The 24,081-nt window shown below is 46.6% G+C and overlaps 1 protein-coding gene across 1 annotated transcript in view; it reads right to left on the bottom strand.

The window, feature by feature from the left end:
• Window positions 1–5,008: 5,008 nt before the first annotated feature.
• Window positions 5,009–24,081, bottom strand: part of WDR25 (WD repeat domain 25) — a 142,677-nt gene continuing 123,604 nt past the window's right edge. The window contains 3 exon segments of the mRNA XM_049113475.1: window positions 5,009–5,491; window positions 6,122–6,262; window positions 8,623–8,793. Of these exon segments, the coding sequence (XP_048969432.1) occupies window positions 5,270–5,491; window positions 6,122–6,262; window positions 8,623–8,793 (534 nt within the window). The 3' untranslated portion in view covers window positions 5,009–5,269.

The raw sequence follows: 24,081 nt of genomic DNA, 5'->3' as shown, positions 1-24,081 counted from the left end.
CTGGGAGAGGGCCCTTTGACATTCAGGGCTTTAGCCTCCACATCATCACCTCAGAACCTGCAGCCCCGCCCCCCCAGGTGGCCTCCGGACCTCACAAAGCCCAAAACCAGCCACAGCCAGGGCTCTGAGAGGGTCTCATTCCCAGAGGGCCCTGCTCAGGGCTGGGTGGGGACAGTGACTTCTCTGGCCTACAGATGGGCTGACCTGGCCACCTGGAGTGCAGGTTGGGGTGTCTAGAGCTCCATCACAGGACCTGGAGTAGCAGGGTCAGGCTGACACCACCTTGACTGCTATGTAAAGCAGTCCCAAACCACTTCTTGTGGGGCTGAGCTGGAAAAACTTGGTTTTCCCCCCAAGTTCCCCAGGCTCAAAACCAGCTCAGCAGGACACTGCAGCTTAGGAGTGCAAGTGGCTCTGGTCAGTGACTCCCTCAGCATCCCCTTGGGTGAGGACTTGGTGCTTCCCTCCTCTTCTTGATGAGGGGGCCGGCTGATGCCAGCTCTGGGCAGCCCATAGAGACAGTGGCCCATGAGGAGCTCAGAGCTGGGGGGTAGCAGATGCTGTCTCAAGGCCACGCAGAGAGACGAAGGGCCCTGCTGCTCCAGGGGGAAGCAAGCAAGTCTCCAAGAGGAGGCTCATGCTGGGTGCTGAAGGATGAATAGGAGTTCATCAGGCAGTTCAGGCAAAGGGAACAAACAGCCTGTGGAGAGGCACAGATGAGTTCCAGAAATATCTCAATGAATGCTTCCATGTGCCTGCCTGAGGGTTTAGCCTGGGGCCACCGGTTTCCATCTGGATCTGTCCTGGGATGTTCTGCTACATGGAAACTTCTGGGCTGTGGTGAGGCCTCTGCCTCTACTTTCTTAGCTCCATCTACCCAGGTAGCCAGCCAGGCCATAGGGTGGGCTTCCCTCCTCCATCCCCTGGCCCATCCCCACCTGCACATCAACCACCCTCCTAACAATCCATGCACACTTCTCCACCCCCAGCCAGGGCAGTGCCGGGCTGCGCTTTGCCACTCGCTGGCCATGTGACCTTGGGCCAGTTTCCCTTTCTGGAGCCTAGGGACACTGATGAGATTCCCAGGAGTCCTCCTCATGACAGTTGGCGGTCCCGGTGCAGGAGGGCCGCAGGCTAGGCTGGAGAGGGAAGGAGCAGACTTCAGGGTCAGCAGGTCTCCTAAGCAGCAGTTGAGAGGTGGGGCCACCTAGCGCGGGGCTTCAAGCATCAACCCCACTCGACACAGTCCTGGCCACACCTGGCAAGCATACACAGCCACATGCTGGCACCTCAAGATGAAACCGTTCTGCTCCCACAGAGTCTTCAGATCTGTGCTCAGATTCATAGGTGAGGGTAAAGGTAAGCACTCAGCCCTGGGAAGGTGGGTGGAAGGCACATCCCACACTTCTTTTCATTCCAGCTCCACACTTTCTAAATTTAGCCCTTTTATTTTAAACTTGCAAATGATGAACTCCCCAGCACCTTGCAGAGGATCAGTGAGCCTTTAAGAAGGCTCCTTGGAAGGTAGCATTAGGAGAAAGAAACAGATAAAGGCACGGAGTACGCCTGCCATTCTTCCCAATAAAATAACCTACAGAAGGGAGGGGCTGGCAGTCAGCTGGCACCTATAAGGCATGGAGTTGAGGAACCAAGTCCACAGAGGAGAGCACCAAGAAATAGCCAGAGCAGGGAGCCCTGCCTGTGCCCCTGCCCAGGAGATCAGAGCTTTGGTTGGCTCAAGGTGAGCTGCACAGAAAAGAAACAGACTTCGCAGAGACTCGGTGTCTGCCCCAGGTGAAGCTGAGAGGGTAACGATCTGCATCTTCTCCCCAGCAAGCCCACTTCATGATGAGGGAGCAGGCTCAGAGAAGCGAAGCACCTGCCAACATCCCAAGCAAGTGAGTGGTGGGCTTGGGGCCTGAGTGGCCTCCTGGCTCCAAACCCCACAGGGCCCCAGGCAGCCGGGCTGTGTGCTCCGCAAAGGAGAGGAGCTGGGCAGCTGCTGGGCAGGGCAGTCATCCTATGGCCACACCCAGCACTCACACCAAAGCCTGATTTAATATGGTGTACAAACAACGCCCATACTAAAAAGGTAAAGGGGGCGCCTGGGTGGCTCAGTCAGTTAAAGTCTGACTCTTGGTTTCAGCTCAGGTCAGGATCTCAGGGTCGTGGGATCTAGCCCCACATCAGGCTCCTTGCTCAGCACAGTCTGCTTCAGACTCTCTCTCTCCCTTTTCCTCTGCCCCTCCAGCTTGTGAGCTCTCTCTAAAATAAACAAACCTTTAAAAAAAAAAAGTGGTAATAGTAACATGTCACAGTGGGGAAAGCAATCAGAAAACCAGGCGCTGAAATTCTCACTCAAGATATTGCACGCAAGAAAGGCAGGAAACCACCCCATTCAGGCTACACTAGACAGCAGGACATCTGGACTCCAGGATCTGGGGCTGGACGGTGGAAATGGGGGGTGGGACAGGCAGATGAGAGGTGCTCTGGGAAAGCCAGGCGCCCCTGCACCGCAACAACGGCAGCCCTTCCTCCTGGCCTGTGTCTGGATTCATTGATACATCACTCATTCATTTGACAAATGTGTGCAGAGGGCCTGTTCGGGCTGGATCCGGGGAGACACACCATTATGCAGTGGGTCCCATCACTCTCCCCTCCAGCTCCAGTAGTGAGAGTGATGCCTGGCCAAGGACCCCTGGTCCAGCGGAGTGGGCGTGTGCCAGAGGCCAGTCAATCAGGGTCCTTCCCCAAGACTTGTCAAGTAGGAACAGAGGAAGGGGCGGCCCCTTGCTGGGTGTCTAAACCAGGCACAGGCCCAAAGGGCCAGAGAGGGTCTCATCAATCCTCACTGTGCCGTGATGAGGTCTGACAATGGGGCCAAACTGCACCCTCTGGTCTAAACTGGCTCAGTTCCTGTATCAAGTGGTGGTCTGATACTAATATTACTAATACTAATACTCCTAGCTGCTGTTTCGAGTGCCTACTGTATACGGGTCCTGCCAAGAGCTGTACAGACCCAACCTCATTAAGCCTCACCAGCTCAGTACCATCAATTCTCATTTCATAGGAGGGGAAACCAAGGCACTGGGCGGCCCAGCACTTGCCTGCAGCCACACAATGGAAGGTGATGGCAGGGTCTGTCTGTCTGACCCCAAAGTCTATGTCCCGTCGACAGGCCACACTTGCAGTTATTCATAGAACACCCACTGCGGGCCAGGAGCCAGGTGTCCCGCAGGGAACAGACACCTGGAACCCTGTGAAGCTGACATCCCACCGCACACACCTATGTTGTGGGGCAGAGCGGTGGGGTGGGGAGACAACATCCAGCAGAGCTAAGGAGAAAGACCCAGAATGAGAGGGGAGGCTCCCTGAAGGCCCCCTGTCTGCACACTGCACGAGACAGGCAGGAAGCCAGGGGGCACTGGGGGAAATCATGACCCAGCAGAGCTCAGAGTGGGACCAAAGGCCCTGAGGCACCGTGCCATGGGAGCACAGTGGAGGGAGCCATTAGCCCATCAGGGATACCGAGAGCAGGCTTCTGAGATCACTGAGCTTCCCACACAGAGCAGGAGAGCTCCTGCAGAGGTGAGAAAGTGTGTGAGAGGCTCAGCAGGGCAGCCACATGGGGGCTGAGGGAGGAGTGTCCATCACCTGCGCCACGTTCTGAACGGACATAGGCTCAGCCTCCACGCCCTCGGCCACTCTGCCAGGGGCAGTGCCCCATGGAAGTCTCCGCTTCTGCCGAGGACCAGGCCCTCTGAGCATGGGATGTGGTTTTCACCAAATCAGCCATTCTTAAGCCTTAAAAGAGAAAGCACTCCCAACCCGAGCTCTCCCAACACCCTGCCTGGCACCCTGTGTCCTGCACGAGCCTGGGAGTTCACGTCTCTCACCAGCCTGAAGAGCACATGCTCCCCCACCCCCACCCACGTGCTCTGCTCCAGCCTCCCCACCCCAGTTCAGGCACAGCAGGTGCTGCATCCACTCAACACCCACTGCCTGCCAGGCTGTGCACTAACTGCAGGGCGGGGTGGGGGAGCAGGGATGAAGGCTAGAAAAGGGGTCGGCCCTTAGGATAACCCCCACCTCAGGGCCTTTGCCCTGCCCTTCCCTCTGCCTGGAACACCTGACTCATGAACCCCCGGGCAAGTCAGACATACGGCAATAAACATATTTACAGCCCTCTGCAAGCTCCAGATGCCCATTCCCAGGAATGGAACCCCTGCTGTTCCAACACCTACCACAGACTTGACCTCCTTGGAGCCATACAGCAAGTCTGCAGGTCCTGACTTTGTGTTACAGATGGGGAGACTAAGGCTCAGAGAGGAGAGGTGACTCACAAGGTCTCAGCTGTGCTGACAGTAGAGCTGGCCTAGAACCCAGGTTCTGGAGAGGCAAAGCTGGTTACCCCACGGCTCCTACTCCCATGGCTCGTCTACTCACAGGCCTCCTCCTCAGGTCCTCTATGCTTCCTCACTGACTCCTGTGCTAGGGATCCCTCCTCACTAGCTCATGGTCTCCTCCTTGCAAGGCCACAGGGACACCCCTGCCCTGAGCCATGGTAGCTGTGGTTCCTCACCTATAGTGGATCCTTGGGTTCCTGGAATCGCCCCTCAATTATGGTCCTGGTGGGTCCTGGTGCCAGAGCTCACCTACTTGCCCAGGCCCTGGGGAGCTGGGTCTTCCTGCCAGCGTAACCCCTCAAGGCTTCCTCAGGAGCCTTCCACACATTGCTTCTTCACTGGGACAGTGTGCACACCCTACAGGCAGCGGGACTCCCTGGGCCATGCTTGGTGGGGAGAGGGAGGAAGCTTGGACTCTACGACACTGGCAGGGACTGCCATGCTCCCACACGGAGTTCCTGTCCGCCATCAGGATCAGCAGAGGGGGCTGCCCCATCTCAAGCTCTCACTGGTCTCTTTGTCTTGGAGCCTCAGAGGGCCAGGGACTGGGCAGGTGCACAGAAGTGGCCAACACATATTTGTCGCTAAAATAACCTAAGAAATAGCAAAACACTCATGTTTATTGAGTACCACCAGCAACCCTCCATCCAGGCACTTCCACTAAGGTGGTCCTCATAACCCTGAAGCAAACAGATCTCTTCCCCCATTTTACAGATGTGGAACCTGAGGCTCAGGGTGGAGGGAGGCACCCTCCACCCAGCTTCAATCAAGGCAACCTCAGCGCTTCCTCACACCCGCCCACCCCAAGGAAGAATGGGAGCCTGGGGCCTGGCTGGCATCCGGGAGGCTCTGCACTAGGAGGCTCAGTGCCAGATCTTAATGTCGCCCTCCCAGGAGCAGGTGGCGAGGACAGAGGGCAGCACAGGGTGGAAGGTGGTGCCAACACAAGCCTGTGCATGCCCTTGCAGCGTGCGCGCCCGGCTGGCAGTGCGGAAGCTGTACAGCAGGACTCGGCCGTCGGCACTGCCCGTCACCAGCAGGTCACCGTCCGGGGAGCACTCGCATCCCACCGAGTAGCCTTCTACCTGCAGAGGGGAACACAGAGGGTGAGCAGGCCGCACGACAGCTGCTCCTCCAGGCAGCCTGTGAGGCGGGAGCTATTATGCCCATTCTACAGAGGAGCAGCCTGAGGCTCAGAGCACGGCTACACACCCAGCACCCCAAAGCCAAGGCCCAAGCTCCCTCCATAAGGCTGGGGTCCCAGCATGGATCCTGTTTCATGAAGCCAGTTTAGTGGAATGCAGCTGGAAGGGCTTTAGCGTAGCTCGTGGTGTCTGGCCTCACAACAGCCCCTGAGCCCCTGGCCCCACCTGTTCCTGGGAGGCAGGCTTCAGTGGGGAAAAGGGACAGATGCCGAAACGGCCCCAACCCATTCTGTCCTGCCTTCCCTCCCACACAACCCGTCCATGTGAGCCAGTAAGTCAGGGAAAACCTTTCCTGCCCAGCACTTGGGGCCTGGAGGTAGGGCTAGATGTGGTTCACAGCCTTCAGTGACCACCAGGCCACATGGAATGTGGTCACCCAGGAAACAGAAAACAGCGTCTACCCAGAAAGAGGGTCTGTGCACTCTGGGGCCCCATGTCTACTACAGATGTCTGGCAGGAGGCTCTGGGGCCAGTGGCCCACTTTTGACCTGGGGGATAGGAACAGAGTACCTTGTGCCCTTCGTAGCGCCGCCTCCTGCTCATCCGGTAGGGCCACACGGCGGAAAAGAGAGCCAGGTAGTTGCCATTGGTCTGCGCCAGGAACACAGGCTCCCGTGGGTGCAAGGTGAGGCTGGGGCAGGTGTATCTCTCCTGAGAAACAGTGAGGCCACAGAGAGGATGGAAAAGGCTCCCAATTGGGCCTCTGCCTCCAATACACATGCCACCCAGCACTCTACTCCTGGAGCCTTGTGCCCAACCCGTGAACCTGGGCTCAGGGGTCCCTGCAAGCTTCCTATGGTTGCTGTAACAAAACGCTACAAACTGAATGGCTTACAATTACACACATCTATTCTCTTAGAGTTCTGGAGGCCAGAAGTCTGACATGGGTCTCACTGGGTTACAATCAAAGTGTCAGCAGAGCTGTGTTCCTTCAGGAGGTTTTGGGGGTATGTGTTTCCTTGCCCTTCCTGGCATCCCTTGGTTCGTGGCCCTGGTGGTAGACTAGAAAATGCCCTCCCCCCACCCCCCCCCTGCAAACTGCACCCATGTCCTCATTCCTAGGGAGCTGTAAATGTCACCTTTTATGGCAGAAAATGTGGAGGGGGTGTTTTTACAGACATAATTAAGCATCTTGACGTGGGGATATCTGTCATTATACAAGGCAGGCAGGAGATCCGACACACAGAGAGGGTGACATGGAGACAGAGCAGAGGGTCTGAAGATGATCGCATGAAGGAGCAGAGCAGACTCTCCCCCAGAGCCTCCAGAAGCAGTGGGCCCTGATAAAACCTTGATTTCAACTCAGTGAGACTTAGCAGACATCTGGCCTCCAGAACTGGGAATAAATTTGTTAGTTTAAGCCACCAACTTTGTGGTATGTGGCTACACAGCGACAGGAAACAAGTCTACACAGCCACCTCTCCGCCTCTGCAGCGAGCCCTCAGGCTAGCCCCAGCCCAGCCCAGGCTCCTCTGCGGCCCACACACACAGTAACTGAGAAGTGGAATGGCCAGGCGAGAAGATAAAGGCGTGAACAGAGTGTTCACAGCACAAGGCAAGGAACTGTCACTGTTTGACAGGCTGGGTCACATGGAAACACCCCTAAAAATTCCCTTCTCAGCTACACTCGTCCTTCCTTTATTCTAAGCGTTGCCCTGAAGCCACCCTCTCTAAAAGAGCCCAAACTCAGAGAGCAACGTGGGAAGCCAGTGGAAGACAGCTGCAGACTTCTGGGTCCACCAGAGACACAGAGGCTATGGTGGTCTGGTAACAAGCTCCCCAGCACGCTGCTACCAAGCAGAGCACCTGCTCACCCGCACAAAATGAGTAGGTGTGATTTCTAGGAGGGCCAATGGCTTGGCCCTTTAGTATTTTCATCCACCCCACCCACGTACTCTGGTTGCCACACAGGCTGCTGGACTCAGAATGCTGAGGTGGCCAGACACGTCCATGCAGCCCCCTCCCAGAGCTCGTCCTTCCCAGTGGGTTGCACTAAAACCCTACAGTAAAGGTCTAGAGGCTGGTTTGCTCAGGGTTACTTAGAACCCTGTGAGGAAAGGAAAGGCAGTGAAAGGGAGAAGGTATATATGTACACCTCATATATATTTTTAAGTTCGGCAGGAGGAGTACCAAAGAGATTAGCCAGTGTCTTAATTTGAAATCTTATAAAATGATGATGGAGATGGTGGCAGTGGGGATGGTGGTGATGGTGATGGTACTGATGATGGTGATGTGAAGGTGATAGTGGTGGTGATGATGATGACGGTGGTGGGTAGCAGTGATGGTGATGGTGGTGATATGAAGGTGATGGTAATGCTGATAGTGGCAAAGATGCTGGATTTGATCGTGGCGATGGTGAAGATAGGTAATGCATTGAAGGAGCACCCCCTGTGCCTGGCACTGTACTAGATCCTTTATAAGCATTATCCCCTTCAATTCTCAGAATGACTCTATGAAGTAAGTAATATTCCCATCCTCAATTTCCTAAGAGGAAAATGAGAATCAAAGAAGCTACATAATGGGCTTGTAAGGGGTGAATCCAGGACTTTATTAACACAGGTGGTCTAACTTGGGTCCCTGCTTAAACTTCCAAGTCACAGCTCCTGTCAAATGCACTGACCAAGGATGGACTAGAACAGAAACCCATGGGCTGGCTGGGGTGATGGAGGGAAGGCAGGAGTCTCTTGGGCTGAGTGGCCATCTTCTACTGATCTGGATGGGTGACCCCTCCACATCCTTCCCCTGTGGAGTAGCCATGCCAGGCAGAGGATGAGTAGGACGGTCATGGAAGTGCTATGATCCAGAGCCTCTGGAAGGCTTTCCAGGTGGTCCTAGACCTGCACTTGTCTATTGTACCCAAGAGATTTCAGGCACCTGAAATGATCTCTAAATATCCTGCCTGCTGAACCATCCCTGCCAGGAAGTGACCTGGGATGCCAGGCGGCTTAGGGCTATGGCTAAATCCTGCAGCTGAAACAAACTGAAAAGCATTGCCAAATAGGGTTTCTCACGTGGAAAATCTGGTTGGAGATTTTGGCAGAGCTCCGGAAATCCCAGGCAATAATGGTGCGGTCAGCAGAGTCCCGGCTCGAAGCATCTGTACTGCTCAGAAACTCAGAGCCTTCCTGGAGGAAGAGGATGTCCAAGGTCTGCTGGATGGTCGCCTTGTAGCTTCTCACCACCTGCAAGAGTGGAAACCTACCATGCTGGTGGGCCCTAGGAGCACAGGGCAGGAGCCCATGGGGAGTGTCACCAAGAGCCCAGACAGCAGGTGGGTCTAGTGAGGGCAGTGCTGAGCTGCTGGGAGATACATACAGCCTTACAGCCTTGCCTGAGGGCCCCTCCCCACAGACAGTCCTCCCTGTCGCATGCCCACCCCACGTCTATCGACACATGGCCACCACCCGTGAGCCACCCAGGGAGGCGTGATGATCTCTCCAATCACACCAATCCCCTAGGGAGCAGCTGGTGCCTGATGAAAGTGAGCTTTGGGAAGGGCCCATTGCCCAGGGCACCTAAAGAGCACCAATGATACCCATTGATACCAGGCCATATTTTGTGAGAGGTTCTTACTTCTAAAGACGTCACATAATTCACAGCTCACAAAACCCCAGCCTATTCTCTCTGGAACAGTAACTGTACTGCAGAAAGCCAGAGCCCTTGGAGACCATAAAACCAGAACCACAGTACACAGATTAGCTTTAAAGACACTTTACTTCTTAGCATCATGGCCAATATTTCATAGCTTCCTGTCTTGTAAACCAACATGATTAAGTATCAAGGAGTTCTGTTTTCTCCAGAGCATTTTATCACATTCACTTTCCATTCTAAAGCACCTGGTTTGGGTTGGGGGTGGTTCCCAGAATCGGGACTAAGAAGTATCTCCACTTAACAAACTCACAGACAGCTCGCTTTAGATTGCAATATTCAGCAAGAGGCCAATACAAGGCGGCCTCAGGCCTTCCTGCAGGCCTAGCCGGCCTGTTTACCAGCTCCCACGGCGCCACCATGTGGCCACAGCATAAACACAGTTCTCTGGTCCCTCGCCTGCAGGCAAAGAAATAGGAAGTCTTGACCATTAAAAAAAACAAAACAAAAACAAAAAAAACCTGGAGTTCACAACCTTTAAATTTTGCAAATATATTTTCTATCATCCTTTCAAATGTATATAATTCAAATTCACATTACATACAGCACTCTATAAAGTCAATTTAGGCAGTTTTGAGACCCATTCTCCAGATGAGGAACACTGAGGCTCAGAGATGTAGGGATTTGCTCAAAGTCTCACTGCCGGGGTGGTGGGCTTCTCCCCATCCCTGCTGCTTCCTTGGAACCCAAACCCAGTCTCCTACTGGCCACTTCCCACTTCCATAAATATCAGGACAATTTCCCAGGAGAGGATAGGGACAAATGACTGCTCTTCTCTGAGCCTCTTCAGAAGCAGTCCCCAGCCAAAGCAATTTCAGGGTGAGCCCCTTTGAAGCCTGAAGAGTGGTCCAGAGGCAGAGAAGAGAGGACAGCCCTACAAGCCTCTGAACATAGGGCAGAAAGCCAGCCTGTGGCTGCTTCCCAGCCCTGAGCCTCACAGAGTGTGGAGGAGGAGGAAGTCTCCGTGTCCCCAGCCAAAGGGACCCAGCTGGGGTGCTGTTGGCCAGATGCTCCACCGACCCACTCTGGGGTGGGTTTTGGGGGAGGGTGTTACATGCCTTCACAGTCTCCAACATCCGCTTTTCCTGAGTTTGCACAACATTCCAAACTCACAACAGTGCCATTCCAGGGCTGTGTTTAGAATTCATTTCGGTGGGGAGGGGAGGGGAGGCGAGGGGAAGAAGCAGGGTCCCATAATCATGGTTCTGAACAATCTCTTTACTGGCTCCTCCCATCCCAGTGCCATTCCAGTCACCCCTCACTTCAGCCACCCCAGGCCTCCATTTGCCTAGGCCACATTGGGCCTCAAAGCCTTTCTTCCCCCTTTACCAAAGTCATCTCCATCACCACCATTCAGGTGAGGCACAGGGAATCTAGACATGGCCAGGATAGCAAATACCAAGAGAAGAGTATATCTGGCCCAACTCATGTCCCTGGATGTGGCCTGGTGGTGGGGGAGGCACAAAGAACCCCCCAGAGCTACAGCAGCTCATAGAGAAGGCCACTGGTGGGCACCCACACAGGCCAGCAGGTCGCAGCTCCCGGTTAGGACCATGAGCTCCTGTGGGCAGGTTCTGGCCTTCACGCTGCAGCCCTGTCTCCAGCCACAGCATCTTGATCCCCACAGGGGCTCAGGAAATACACTGACCCAAGAAAGGGTTGAGGAAAGAGGAGGGCCCTCCTCGGCGCTTGCCAAGTGCTTGGTAAGAGACAGCCACTGGGCAGGGATTCCACATAAATTATCCCATGATGATAGTGCAGAGGTAGCTTTTCCCAGAGGGTGGTGTGAAGGCCCAGACAGGAGCAAGGTGCCAGGGGCCCTCGGCCTGTCCCTGACAGAACTACCTGCATGCCCACCAACACACCTGCCTCCCAGGACAAACTTTCCAGGAGAACGAAAACCGTTGTTCTGTACGTTTCCTGAGAATGGATGGAAACAGCCCAATTCATTAGGGCGCCATAAAATTGAACGGCCGGGAAACAAGCCGTGTTACGGGCGATCCCTGCCAATAACACTGCTGTAAGTGGAAGGCTGACCTTTGAAGTGATCGCTGCCGAACGTGATTTACTCGCCTTCACAACTGCTCCTGCCCCGGGAAAGAGCAGAGGAGCCATTTGTGTGTCTAGCTGGTGGGTTTTATGGCAACCTTAATTACACCGACAGCTGGTGTGTCCCATCCCAGGGGCGTGGGATGGCGCTAAGCGGGCCTAACTAGCTGGATCCAGAAGGCAGCCTTACTCGGACTCTTCTGGCAGCAGGGGGCCTCTGTAAGGTAATCAGATACTTTGCTGAAGGCTTCGGGCTTTGGGGAAAGCTGAAGACGTGATCCATACCAGGATGTATTCAGGTATGAAAATCACTCGACATACCTGAAATCTAACAACTGCTTGGCCCACTGAACAAACCTAGGAAACTCTGGGCTGAGTCATCCAAAGCATAGTATATGCCCTTCCTCGCATCCCTGCCACTTTCAAACTGCCTGGAGTCGGGGTACAGGCTGGACTCAAGTCCTGGCCCAGCTGCTGACTCACCATGTGCCTGGGGGAGTCCATTCTCTCTTCGGGCTTGGCTTTTTGCCCATCACCATAGAAGGCCTGGACTGACAAGAAGCAAACCTCTGCCTCTAAGCACTGGAGGCAGTGCTTTCTGCTGGACCTCAGAAAGAAGGACTGGGGTGCACTAGCTCCCTGACACCACCCCACCATTCCTGTGGACCCAAACCTGAGGAGAGGCAAGGGGAGACACTGCTCTGGCTCCTGTGCTCCCTTAGTCAACTACCTGCCTACCTTACAGGACCATAAGTTCCAGGGGACTGGTATGTGTCACATTTCTGGGTCATCCTTGGGCAGCACTGGGTCTGCACAGTGTAGGCATTACTAAGGTGTACTGAACTGATGGCTGGATAAGTGAATGAGTGTCTATACAAATGGATTAGTGAACCAAAGGACAGCTTGAAAAGTAGGGACTTTGAGGTTGTTAGCTCCCAGCAATATCCTGCCACTTGGGGCTGAGTCAGCACTTGGGGAGCTGCCACCACTGGCTCCATTAGACACCCTGGGAGAAAATGTTCATTCAAAGGGTCTTCCTGTGGCCCTGGACATGGAGACAAAGGAAACCGGACTCTCAAGGAACTCTGAGGCCATGGTGGGGTGGCAGGCAGAAGCAGAGTGCCTGTGCTCAATGTTCCATCATCACTGGCCCTGGGGAGGTTGGTAGAGGCCTCCCTCCCCAGTGGGTGGCCCAAGCTCTCATGCAGACACCTTGGTGTCCAACCTGATGGCATATTGCTAACTTCATGGTCCTGGGCAAACCACACCTCTCTGCTTCAGCCTCCACATCCATAAGGTGGGGACACTGATGGGGTCTATGCCTGGAAAGCAAAGGAAGGCAATGTGCCTGGCTCAGTGGCCGACATGAAGCAAATCCTCATAAACCTTCCCTTCCAGGGCCAGCCCAGGGCTAGAGTCCCCAGCTCTGAGCTGTGGGTCCTTGGGCAAGTTCCTTCTCCCCAGAATTCAATTCCTTTTCCCTGGGAATAAACATTTGTGTTATCTTCAAATGCTAAGATGTCAGGAATCTATGTATAAAAGCAAGCTGGAGAAGAGAGCAAAGGGTCCATTTTTATAGTTTAAATTCATATAAGTAGCCAATCACAGAGCACAGCGTACACCAAAGTGCTCTGTTTATAAATCCAAAAAGGATCAGAAATTTACTTAAAAAAAATAGAAAAGAGAACCTAATTAAGTTTTTCTACAACCTGGGGCTGGGGGAGTCTTTCCTAGCCATAACTGAGGCCAGAAGCAATGAGAAGAAAAATGGATTAACCTGGCTTCATGAAAATAATAGTAATTTTTAAAAAACTATTGCACAGCTCAAAAACCAGATAAGAGGACAAATGGGAGAAATATTTTCAACTTTTAACAGAGACAAAGGTTACTATCCCTAAAACAGTTTCTCAAAACAGATGAGAAAGACTCAGCACCTCTACAAAAAAAAAAAAAAAAAAAAAAAAGCAAGAAAAGTGAACAGAGAGTTCATATAAAAGGAAATGTAATTGGTCCTTTGATCTTGCTCATAACAGGAGGAATGCAAATTTAAATTACACAGAGATACCATTTCTTACCTATCAAATTAGCAAAATCCCAGTTTGACAACACACTCCGTTAGGTGGCTGTGGGGCATTAGCTAACTGTACACACTGCTGACAGAAACACAAAACGATACAATCCCTGTGGAGAGAACTGGGGCAACATCGAGCAAAATAACATATGCCTTGTTTCTCAGCAATCTGCATGACCCAGCAAAGCAACCTGTAGAAACGATCCCAAAGGTACACTGGCAAAACCCCAGAAAGATGTAAGTACACCACCACTGAAAGCAGCAATACTTGTAAAAATAAAAAACTGGAAATAACCCAAATGTACATCCAGAAAGAACCAGCTGAATAAACCTTAGCACACCTATACTCCGGAATGGGATGCAGCTGCAAAGAGTGAAGCTTGCCCACCCGCCCTGCTATGTACAGGGCAGCCTCCAAGACACACTGTCCAGTGAGAAAAGCCAACTGGCAGGGAAACAGTGAACAAGGTAAATGGAAGAGGTGACAGGAATGTGTGTAGTTTGCTTCCATGAAAAACATCAGAAAGATACACCAGAAACTAATGAAGTAAATAAGTAGAGAAAGAGAATGGAGGAGATAGGATTAGACCAGATTAGAGGTAGAACTTAGAGGATGTCTGTTAAGGGGCCAGACAATAAATAGTTTAGAGTTTGGGGGACACAGAGAGTCACTGCTGCATACTCTTCCATGTGCATGTATGTGTGTGCAGGTGCATGCATGCATGTGTATGTTACGGCCATTTGAGAATGCAGAAACCATCTCTATTTTTTTAATGATTTTATTTATTTATTTAATTTTAGAGAGAGAGAGAGAAAGAGTGTGTGCGCAAGAAGGGGGAGAGGCAGAGGAAAGGAATCTCAAGCAGACTCTGCTCTGAGTGCAGAGCTTGACTCGGGGCTCAATCCCACAACCCTGAGCTTATGACCTGAGCTAAAATCAAGAGTCAGACACTTAACCAACTGAGCCACCCAGGCGCCCCTAGAAACCATTCTTAGCTCAAGGACTGTACCAAGCCGGTGGCAGACCACATGAGGCCAATGAGCTGTAGTTTTCCACTCCCTTCTCTAGAGCCATGTATATATTTTAAAAAATGATGCAACCAAATTAACATAAAGCAGGCTCTAAGATGTGAAAGCAAAATAAAGCAAATCAAACTAACCATGTATTGACTGGTAGCTTAACCAAATAGGATTTATTTTTTTTTAAGATTTTATTTATTTATTCATGATAGACACAGAGAGAAAGAGAGAGAGAGAGAGGCAGAGACACAGGCAGAGGGAGAAGCAGGCTCCATGCTGGGAGCTGGACGCGGGACTTGATCCTGGGACTCCAGGATCGTGCCCTGGGCCAAAGGCGGGCGCTAAACCAGCTGAGCTACCCAGGGATCCCCAAATAGGATTTTTTTTTAAGAGACATTAAGGCACACTAATTTAATGGCACATCCTTAGCTGGATATACATTCTGAACAGAAAAATCACTAATTTCATGGTAGATCCTAACAGGACATACTCTGTGGACCAAAAGAACCACAAGAAATCTTAAACTGTCTTCAGTCAATACACTGCATATCACAGCTAGTGTATTGATATATACCTTCCCCCAAACTGCACAAAGGTAGATAGAAATAAAAATTTACAGTATAAAAAAGAGAGAATACATAAAACCAAAGAAGTTAAAGAAAAATTTTGTAGTCCTAATTTTGAACTGGGAAAAAAAATTAATATTTTTTTTCTCTTTTTTAAGATGTTATTTTTAAGTAATCTCCATACTCAAAGTGAGGCTCAAACTTACACCTCTGATCAACCATGGGATCAAGAGTCACACGCTCCACTGACTGAGCCAGCTAGGTACCCCTGATGTGTGTGTGTGTGTGTGTGTGTGTGTATACATATATATAGATTTTTTTAAGATTTTATTTATTCATGAGAGATACAGAAGAGGGAGGGAGCAGAGACACAGGCAGAGGGAGAAGCAGGCTCCATGCAGGGAGCCCAATGTGGGACTTGATCCCAGGACTCTAGGATCATGTCCTGGGCCGAATGCAGGCGCTAAACCGCTGAGCCACCCAGGGATCCCCTGTATATTTTTTCTTAACAAAAACCTTTCCTAGCTCTGTCCACTGAAGAGGCCTAGAAACAAGGAGCAACCACATCACTCAGATTATGGTCTCTAAACCCAGCTAAACCCAGAAGTGGCAAATGACAGACCTCAGCACCACAACAGTGATTTTAACTGTGTAGCATTACGTTTAAGAAGGTAAAGAAAAGTGGGGCACCTGGGTGACTCAATGGGTTAAGCATCCGACTGGATTTCAGCTAAGGTCATGATCTCAGGGTTGTGAAATAAGCCCCACCACTGGGCTCTGCACTGGGCATGGAGCCTGCTTAAGATTCTCTCTCTCCTTCTTCCCCCGCCCTCCCGCCCCTCCCCCAGCCCACTCCCATGTGCACTCTCTCTTCCTCTTACAAAAAAAAAGTAGAAGAAAGAGTGACCCTGGTAGGTAGAGACATGGAGGATGTAGGAGTCCTCCACTGAACTTCCAGGGATGAAATACACGTTTGAGATGAAAAATACATTAGATGTGATTAACAGCAGATGAGACACTGCAAAAAAAAAAAAAAAAAAAATTTAGTGAACTAGAAAACACAGCAATTGAAATTATTCAAAATATGCCAAAGAGGAAAAAAAAAAAAAAAAGACTGGATTTAAAGATGATCTCTAGTTTTAACCCAAAAATGGAGTAAGCCCACTATGGCCTCTTATTCTCTACAACTAAAAGGTCTGGACAAAATTCAAGAAGCAACTACCTGAAGGCTTTCAAGAGTAAATAATAGCAAGTGGGTTGTGGAGGGAAGTAAGGTAAGGTCCTAGGTTTGCGGAGTTGGGGAGAGGGGGCTGCTTGTTTGCTGTCTTTTAACTCCTGACTTTGACCAATAGACTTACTGAATTAACCAACTACATAGTGAGCATGAACAGCAAAAATTCTGCAACAAATCTGTCATTCTGGTCAAAGGAAAAAGAAAATGGACCCTTTATAAGCCAGAGAGTACTGGAGAAATTTTAAAACATGACCTCTTTCTCTCCTGCCCTGACCTAACACACCAGCCCCAGCAGCAGGACTGCAATGCTCTGGGTGTGTGCCACAAGTACCTAAAACCTAGAGGGAAAACATCTGAATAGAACAGCTGGGGGAAAGGGCCTGCATTATAACAGTGGAAGGGGAAAAGCCACATTCTGTTTTTCCTCTATTTTCTCTGTTTATTTTGCCTTAAAAGGGATCCCAGTTATAGATACCATGATGAGGCAGAAGGCTAACAATCTGAGACAACACTCTCTCTCTGGGCAGAAGAACCAGGAAAGGAGGCCCTGGGTGGCCAGGCAATGTGGGAGAAGTTCCAAAGAGGAGAGAGCTGAGAATCATCTAGTTCTGTGTGTGAACTGACATGCACCCCAGGACAAGTCCTAAGCAATACAATCATGGAACACAGTCACAGAAGCATAGCTGAAACCCGGAGAAGAGAATATATATATGACCACTGCCCAAGTCTGAAACTAACTCCTTCATGGCCCAGCATCACAAAGGGTTTGAATACTACAATGAAAAGGAACCACTGCCCAGTGAAAGAGAGAAAGAACTTGCAATCTGAATTTAACACGGTTGGTTGCCTGGTAAGATACACAAATCACTTTTCTCCATAGGACTTTAACAGGACCCAGGATCTTACCATATAATATTCAAAATGTGCAGGATATATTTTGAAATTACTTGACATATAAAGAACCAGGAAAATGGAAATAGTAACCACCACAAAAGAGAAATAATAGATGTAAGCCCTGAAGTGAGCCATATGTTGGAATTATCAGATACGTTTAAACAGCTATCATAATAATCCTCAATGATATAAACACTCTTGAAATGAATGGATAAATGGGTCTCAACAGAGAATAGAAAATACATATTTTTTAACAGGAAATTTAGAACTGGAAAAAAATCGTACAATAAGCTCAAAAACAAAACAGAAGTGATAAAAAAAAAGACTCTGTGAACTTGAAGACAGATCAATAGAAAAAATACAATCTTAAGAAAAGATTTAAAGACCATTTAAAGATTTAAAGGTCCCCCATTAGGGACCTGTGGGATGATATCAAAAACTAAGTATTTTTGTCACTGGAGTTCCTAAAGGAGAAGGGAAAGACAGCAGTGCCTATATATATATATATATATATATATATATATTGACTAAAGGTACCAAATTTGGAAAAAAGTCACAAACTTACAGACTCAAGAGGCTCAGCAAGTCACGAAGAAGATAAAATCAAGGAAAATCAAGCCCCGACACATCACAGTCAAACTGCTGAAAAGCTCAAAGGAAAAATCTTGAAAGCACCTGGGGAAGAAAAATGAAGCATCACATACATCTGAAGGACTGGGGATGTTTCATCAGAAGCTATGGAGACCAGAAGACCATGGACACAGTGAAAGTGGTGCAGGAAGGAGTGTTAGCCCAGAATGTTATCAACAAAAACATAATTCTTTGGGAATGAAGGGGAGATAAAGACTTTCACAGGTGAAGAAAAGCGAAGTAAATCTATCAACAGCAGATCTGCTCTGTACAATCAATGCTAAATGCAGTTTTCAGGCTAAAGAGTCATAATAGCAGAGGAAAAGTCAGAACTTCAGGAATGAAGGGAAAGCACCAGAAATGTAGACAATTGGGTAAATACAAAAGACCATTTTTCTCCAATTAAGTTCTTTAAAATATGGATGACCACTGAAAACAAAAACTGTAAGTCCTTAAGGCAAAAAGAAAACTATACCGACCAGAATATATACAAAAGATTGAGAAGTAAATAGCATATTTACTATTTACTAAATAGGGAAATTGAACAAGCTTTTCTATTATTAAAATATTTAAAAAATAATTTGCCATTTCCGGCAAAAATAATGACTGTATTGTGGAGACTGTAATATATTATATGTAGAAATAAATGTATGCCAACAATAGCACAAAGACTGTTGTGTGGGAAACTGAAGATCTGTAAATCATGAAATGCTCACACTATACATAAGGAGATACAAAAGGACTTGAGGGTGGGCTGATAAGATAAAGACATAGACTATGAACTCTAAAGCAACCACTAAAAGTAAACCACAGCACAAATCCACAGATTAAAAAACCAACAAGAAGGGCAGCCCCGGTGGCACAGCAGTTTGGCGCCGCCTGCAGCCCAGGGTGTGATCCTAGAGACACTGGATCAAGTCCCACATCGGGCTCTCTGCATGGAGCCTGCTTCTCCTTCTGCCTGTGTCTCTGCCTCTCATTCTCTCTCTGTGTCTCTATGAATAAATAAATAAAATCTTTAAAAAAAAAAACAATAAAAATAAACAAGATAGATAAGTTGAAATTATAAAAAATACTATATTACTCCAAGACGAAATGGGGGGCACCCAGATATCTTACTTATTTATTTTTAAGTAATCTCTCCACGGAACATGGGGCTTGAACTCAGGATCAAGAGTGGCATGCTCTTCCAACTGAGCCAGCCAGCTGCCCTGAAACACATTTTAAATATAAAGACAGAAATAGCTTAAAAGTAAAAACATGGAAAAAGATGCATCACACTAGCAGTAATCCAAGTAAACCAGAAACACCTAAGGTTAATGATAGACAGAGATTTCAGGATAAAGAATATTACCAGGGATATAGAAAGTCCTTTCATAATGATTAAAGAATCAATTCAGGGACGCTGAGCTTGGATGGCTCAGTGGTTGAGCATCTGCCTTTGGCTCAGAGTGTGATCCTGGAGTCCTGGGATCAAGTCCTGCATCGGGCTACCTGCATGGAGCCTGCTTCTCCCTCTGCCTGTGTCTGTGTCTCTGCCTCTCTCTGTGTGTCTCTCATAAATAAATAAAATATTTTTTAAAAAATCAATTCATCAGGGAAACATAGCAATCCTAAATGGTTATGTACCTAATAACAGAGCCTCAGAACCAATGAAGGAAAACTAATAGAACTTAAAAAAAGAAATAAGACAAATTCACTCCTCTAGTCACAAATTTCAACCAGCTGCTCTTAACTAAGTCAACAAATGGACAGAAATATCAGAAATAATACAAAACACTTGAATAACATGATCTGCCAACTCGATCTAATTGAGACGTACAGAACACTACTCTCAATAAACAGGAGAATAAAAACATTGTTTTCAATTACAGAGAGAACATTTACCAAGGTAGGCCATATTTTAGGACGTCAAAAAAGTCTTGATAAACTTAAAAAGATTCAAACATGCAATGTGTATGTTCTGTACCACAATGGAGCTAAACTAAAAATCAATAAAAGATATCTGGAAAATTCCAAAGTGTTTGGAATCTAAATGGCACACTCCTGTAATAATCTATGGACCAAGAATTAAAAAGGTAATTAGAAAGTATTTTTAACTGAATAAAAATGAAAGCACAGTATATCAATAATTGTGTACTGTAGCTGCAAAATCCGGAGGGAAATTAACACAAGAGTCCTCCCTTTCCCACAGTTTTGCTTTCCAGAGTTTCAGTCAACTGAGGTCAACCATGGTCCAGATGCAGATGATCCCCCTTCTGACATATTGTCAGGTCAGTGGTAGCCTAATGCTATGTCACAGTGCCCATGTTACTCACCTCACCTCATCACATGAGCATTTTATCATCTCATATCATCACAAGAAAAAGAAGGGTAAATACACTAAGATATTTTGAGAGAGAGACCACATTCACATAACTCTTATTATATTGTTACATTAAAATGCCATAATTGTTCTGTTTTATTAGTTATTGTTGCTAATCTATCACTCTCTCTAATTTATAAATTAAACTTTATCATAGGCATTGTATGTATTGGAAAAAATACTATATACATAGTATATATAGGGTTCAGTACTATGCATCCACTAGGAGTCTTGGAATGTATTCCCTATGGACAAGGGGGAACTCCTGCGGTGCTGAAAATCTATGTTAGCAAAATTAAAAGTCAACTTCCACTTTAAGAAACTAGAAAAAGGGCAGCCCCGGTGGCTCAGCGGTTTAGCGCCGCCTTCAGCCCAGGGTGTGATCTTGGAGACCTGGGATTGAGTCCCAGCTCGGGCTTCCTGCATAGAGCCTGCTTCTCCCTCTGCCTGTGACTCTGCCTCTCTCTCTATGTGTCTATCATGAATAAATAAATAAAATCTTAAAAAAAATTATTAAAAAAAAGAAACTAGAAAAAGAATATAAAGTTAAGCCGAAGGTTTATGCAGAAGGAAATAATTAAGAAAATAAATCATTAAGTTTTTAAAAGGAAAGAAATAAAGAAAAATCAATGAAACAAAAATCCAGTACTTTGAAAAGGTCAACAAAATTAACAAGCCTCTAGATGATAACTTTGATGAAAGAAAAAGATTCCTTGAAGGATACAAACTACCAAAGGTCACTCAAAGAGAAATAAAACACTGGAATAACACTATATTTCTTAAATACATTTTATTTGAGGTTTCAAATCTTCCAAAGAAAAATTTCGACTAAGATGACTTCACTAGTCAATTCTATCTAGCAAATATTACAGAAGAAATAACAGCAACTCTTTTTTTTTTTTAATAACAGCAACTCTTAAAAGTCTTCCAGAAAACTGGGGAGAAAGGAATAGTCCCCAATTCATTCTATGAGGCCAGCATTGCCCTGATGCCAAAACGAGACGAAGATGTTACCAGAGAAGTATAGACCAATATCCCTTTGAATACAGATACGAAAATTCTTTTTTTTTTTTCAGATACGAAAATTCTTAACATATTTTAGCCAACAGAATCCTAAATCATATAAAGGGGATAATAAATCATGATTTATTATTTAGTGGAGTTTATTCCAAGAATGCAAGGTTGTTTTAATATCTGAAAAATCTGACAAAATCCACCATATTAAGTGAGTAAACAGGAAAAACATGTTATCCTTCAAAAGATGTTGGAAAAACAATTGACAAAATCCAACATTCATTCATGATAACAACTCTCAACAAACTAGGAATAAAAGGGAATGTCCTCAAATTCATAGAGGTATCTACAAAAACACACAGCTAATATATGTACTTGTGAAAAAGAATGAATACTTCCCCTCTAATACTGAGAACAAAGCAAGGATGAACACTCTTGCCTTTCATTTCAACATGAGTCTAGAGATTTAAGCCAATGCAATAAACCAGAAGAAAGGGAAAGAAGGCACGGTGGGAGGGAGGAAGAAACGGCATCCAAGATTGGAAAAAAAATAATTTAAAGTTGCTTTTATTCACAGAGGACATGATCATCTTTGCAGAAAATACAACAGTACCTACAAAAAAGCAAGTAGAACCAATAAATGACTTAGAGTTATGGAATTCAAGGTGAATATACAAATACGGTGTATTTCTATATACCGACAAAAGACAATCAGAAATTGAAATTGTAAAATACTACTTACGATAGCGTAAAAATATAAATACGTAGGGATAAACCTCACAACAATGTGAAAGAGCTATATGGTGAAAACTATAAGACAAAAAAGAAAAAAGAAAACTATAAGACACTGGTGAGAGAAATTAAACAAGATTTATTTTTTTAAAGATTTATTTATTTATTTTAGAGAGAGAGCATGCGCATGAGAAATATAGGGTTATTCCAGTGTTCTGCTTCTCTTTGAGTGACTTTGGTAGTTTGTATCTTTCAAGGAATCTTTTTCTTTCATCAAAGTTATCAGGGGTGGGGGTGGAGTGGGTAGGGACACAGGGAGAGAGAGGCAAAGAAGTAGACACCCTGTCAAGCACGGAGCCTGATGCAGGGCTCAATCCCAGAACCCTGAGATCAACCTGAGCCAAAATCAAGAGTCAGACGTTTAACCTACTGAGCCACCCAGGTATCATAAACCAGATTTAAATAAATGGGGAAGTATATTATGCACATGGATTAGAAGCTTCAAAACTGTTAAGAATTCAATTCTCCTCCAAAATTGATTGGTAGATTACATACAATATTGTTCAAAGTTCAAGCAGGCCTTTTGGGGTAGAAAATTGACAAAGTAACTATAAAACTGAAATATAAATGCAAAGAACCTAGAATAGTCAAAACAATTTTGAAAAAGAAAAAAACTGGAAGACTGAAAGTACCTGATTTCAAGACCCAGTAGATGAAAATATAAGAAAGATTACAAGAAAACAATGGGGTGTTGGTGTAAAGACAGACAAAGAAAGCAATGGGAGAGAAGCGATATTACAAAAATAGACCTACACATATTCAGTCAAGTAATCTTCCATAGTTACAAAGGTGTGGGCATTATTTTCAACAAATGTTGCAGGAATACTGACTATCCACATGAAAAACCATGAATTTCCATCCATTACCTTGCACCAGGTACAAAAATATGAGATGGACCACAGATTAATATAAAGCCCAAAACTACACAGTTTCTGAAAATAAACATAGAAGCAAATCTTTGTGGACTTAGGTTAGGCAAAGTTTGCTTAGATATAACACTAACAGCATGATCAGAAAAGAAAAACATTGGGAAATTAAACTTTATCAAAATTTTAAAATCTGCTCTTCCAAAAATATGTTATGAGAATGAAAATACAACCCACACACTGGGAGGAAGTATTTGCAAATCATACATGTGATAAACATCAAATATATATATATATATATATATATATATATATATATATATATATATATATATATATATCTCGAAACTCAGTAACACAAAAACAGTCTGATTTTTTTAAATGGACAAGAAATTTGAACAGACATTCATCAAAAAAACATACATACAGATGGCAAAGAAGCTCATGAAAGATGCACAACATCATTAGTCATTCGGGAAATGCAAATTAAAACCACAGTGAGATGCCACTACACTCATTTCAGAATGGCTAAAATTTAAAAGGCCGATCATAGCAAGTGTTGGCTATGATGCAGAGCAATGGGACCCTCACACACTGTTTGTGGGAGTATAAAATAGTGCAACCATTTGGAAAACAGAAAATTTCTTTAAAAGTTAGACACACACAAGCATATGACCTAGACATTCTAAATTCTAGGTATTTATCCAATGTCTTAGCTCAAGCTGCTATAAAAAAGTACCACAGGCTGGAGGGCTTAAACAACAGACATTTAGTATCTCACAACCCTGGAGGCTGGGAGTCTAAGATCAAGGTGCCAGCAAGCCTGATCTCTACTAAGGTCTCTCTCCCTAGCTTGAAGACTCCAACTTCTTGTTATGTCCCAATGTGGCCTTTTCTCTGTGCAGAGAAAGCTCTGGGGTCACTTCCTCTTCTTTTAAAGACACTGGTCATATTAGATTAGGGCCTCACCTTTATGACCTCATTTAACCTGAATTACCTCTTTAAAGGCCCTCTACAGTCACATTAGGGGTTAAGGCTACAACATACCAATAGGGGAGAGGCACAATGTAGTTTGTAACACCCAAAGAAATGAAAACATGTGTCCACTAGAAAACTTGAACATGAATGTTCATAGTAACTTTATTTGTAATGACCAAAAGCTGGAAACAACTCAAAGTCCATCAATAGAACTGTAGTATATCCTTACTGTGGAATCGTACTTATCAATATAACAGAATAAACTATTATTTGTACACAAAATAACATGGAAAAATCTTCAAACAATTATGTTGAATGGGGGGGGAAGCCACATAAAAAGGAG

This window comes from Canis lupus, chromosome 8, assembly GCF_003254725.2.
Source record: "Canis lupus dingo isolate Sandy chromosome 8, ASM325472v2, whole genome shotgun sequence".
In the NCBI taxonomy this organism is placed as follows: Eukaryota; Metazoa; Chordata; class Mammalia; order Carnivora; family Canidae; genus Canis; species Canis lupus.
Note: the sequence above shows the minus strand (reverse complement) of the source record. Positions and strands in the feature narration are given on the sequence as shown.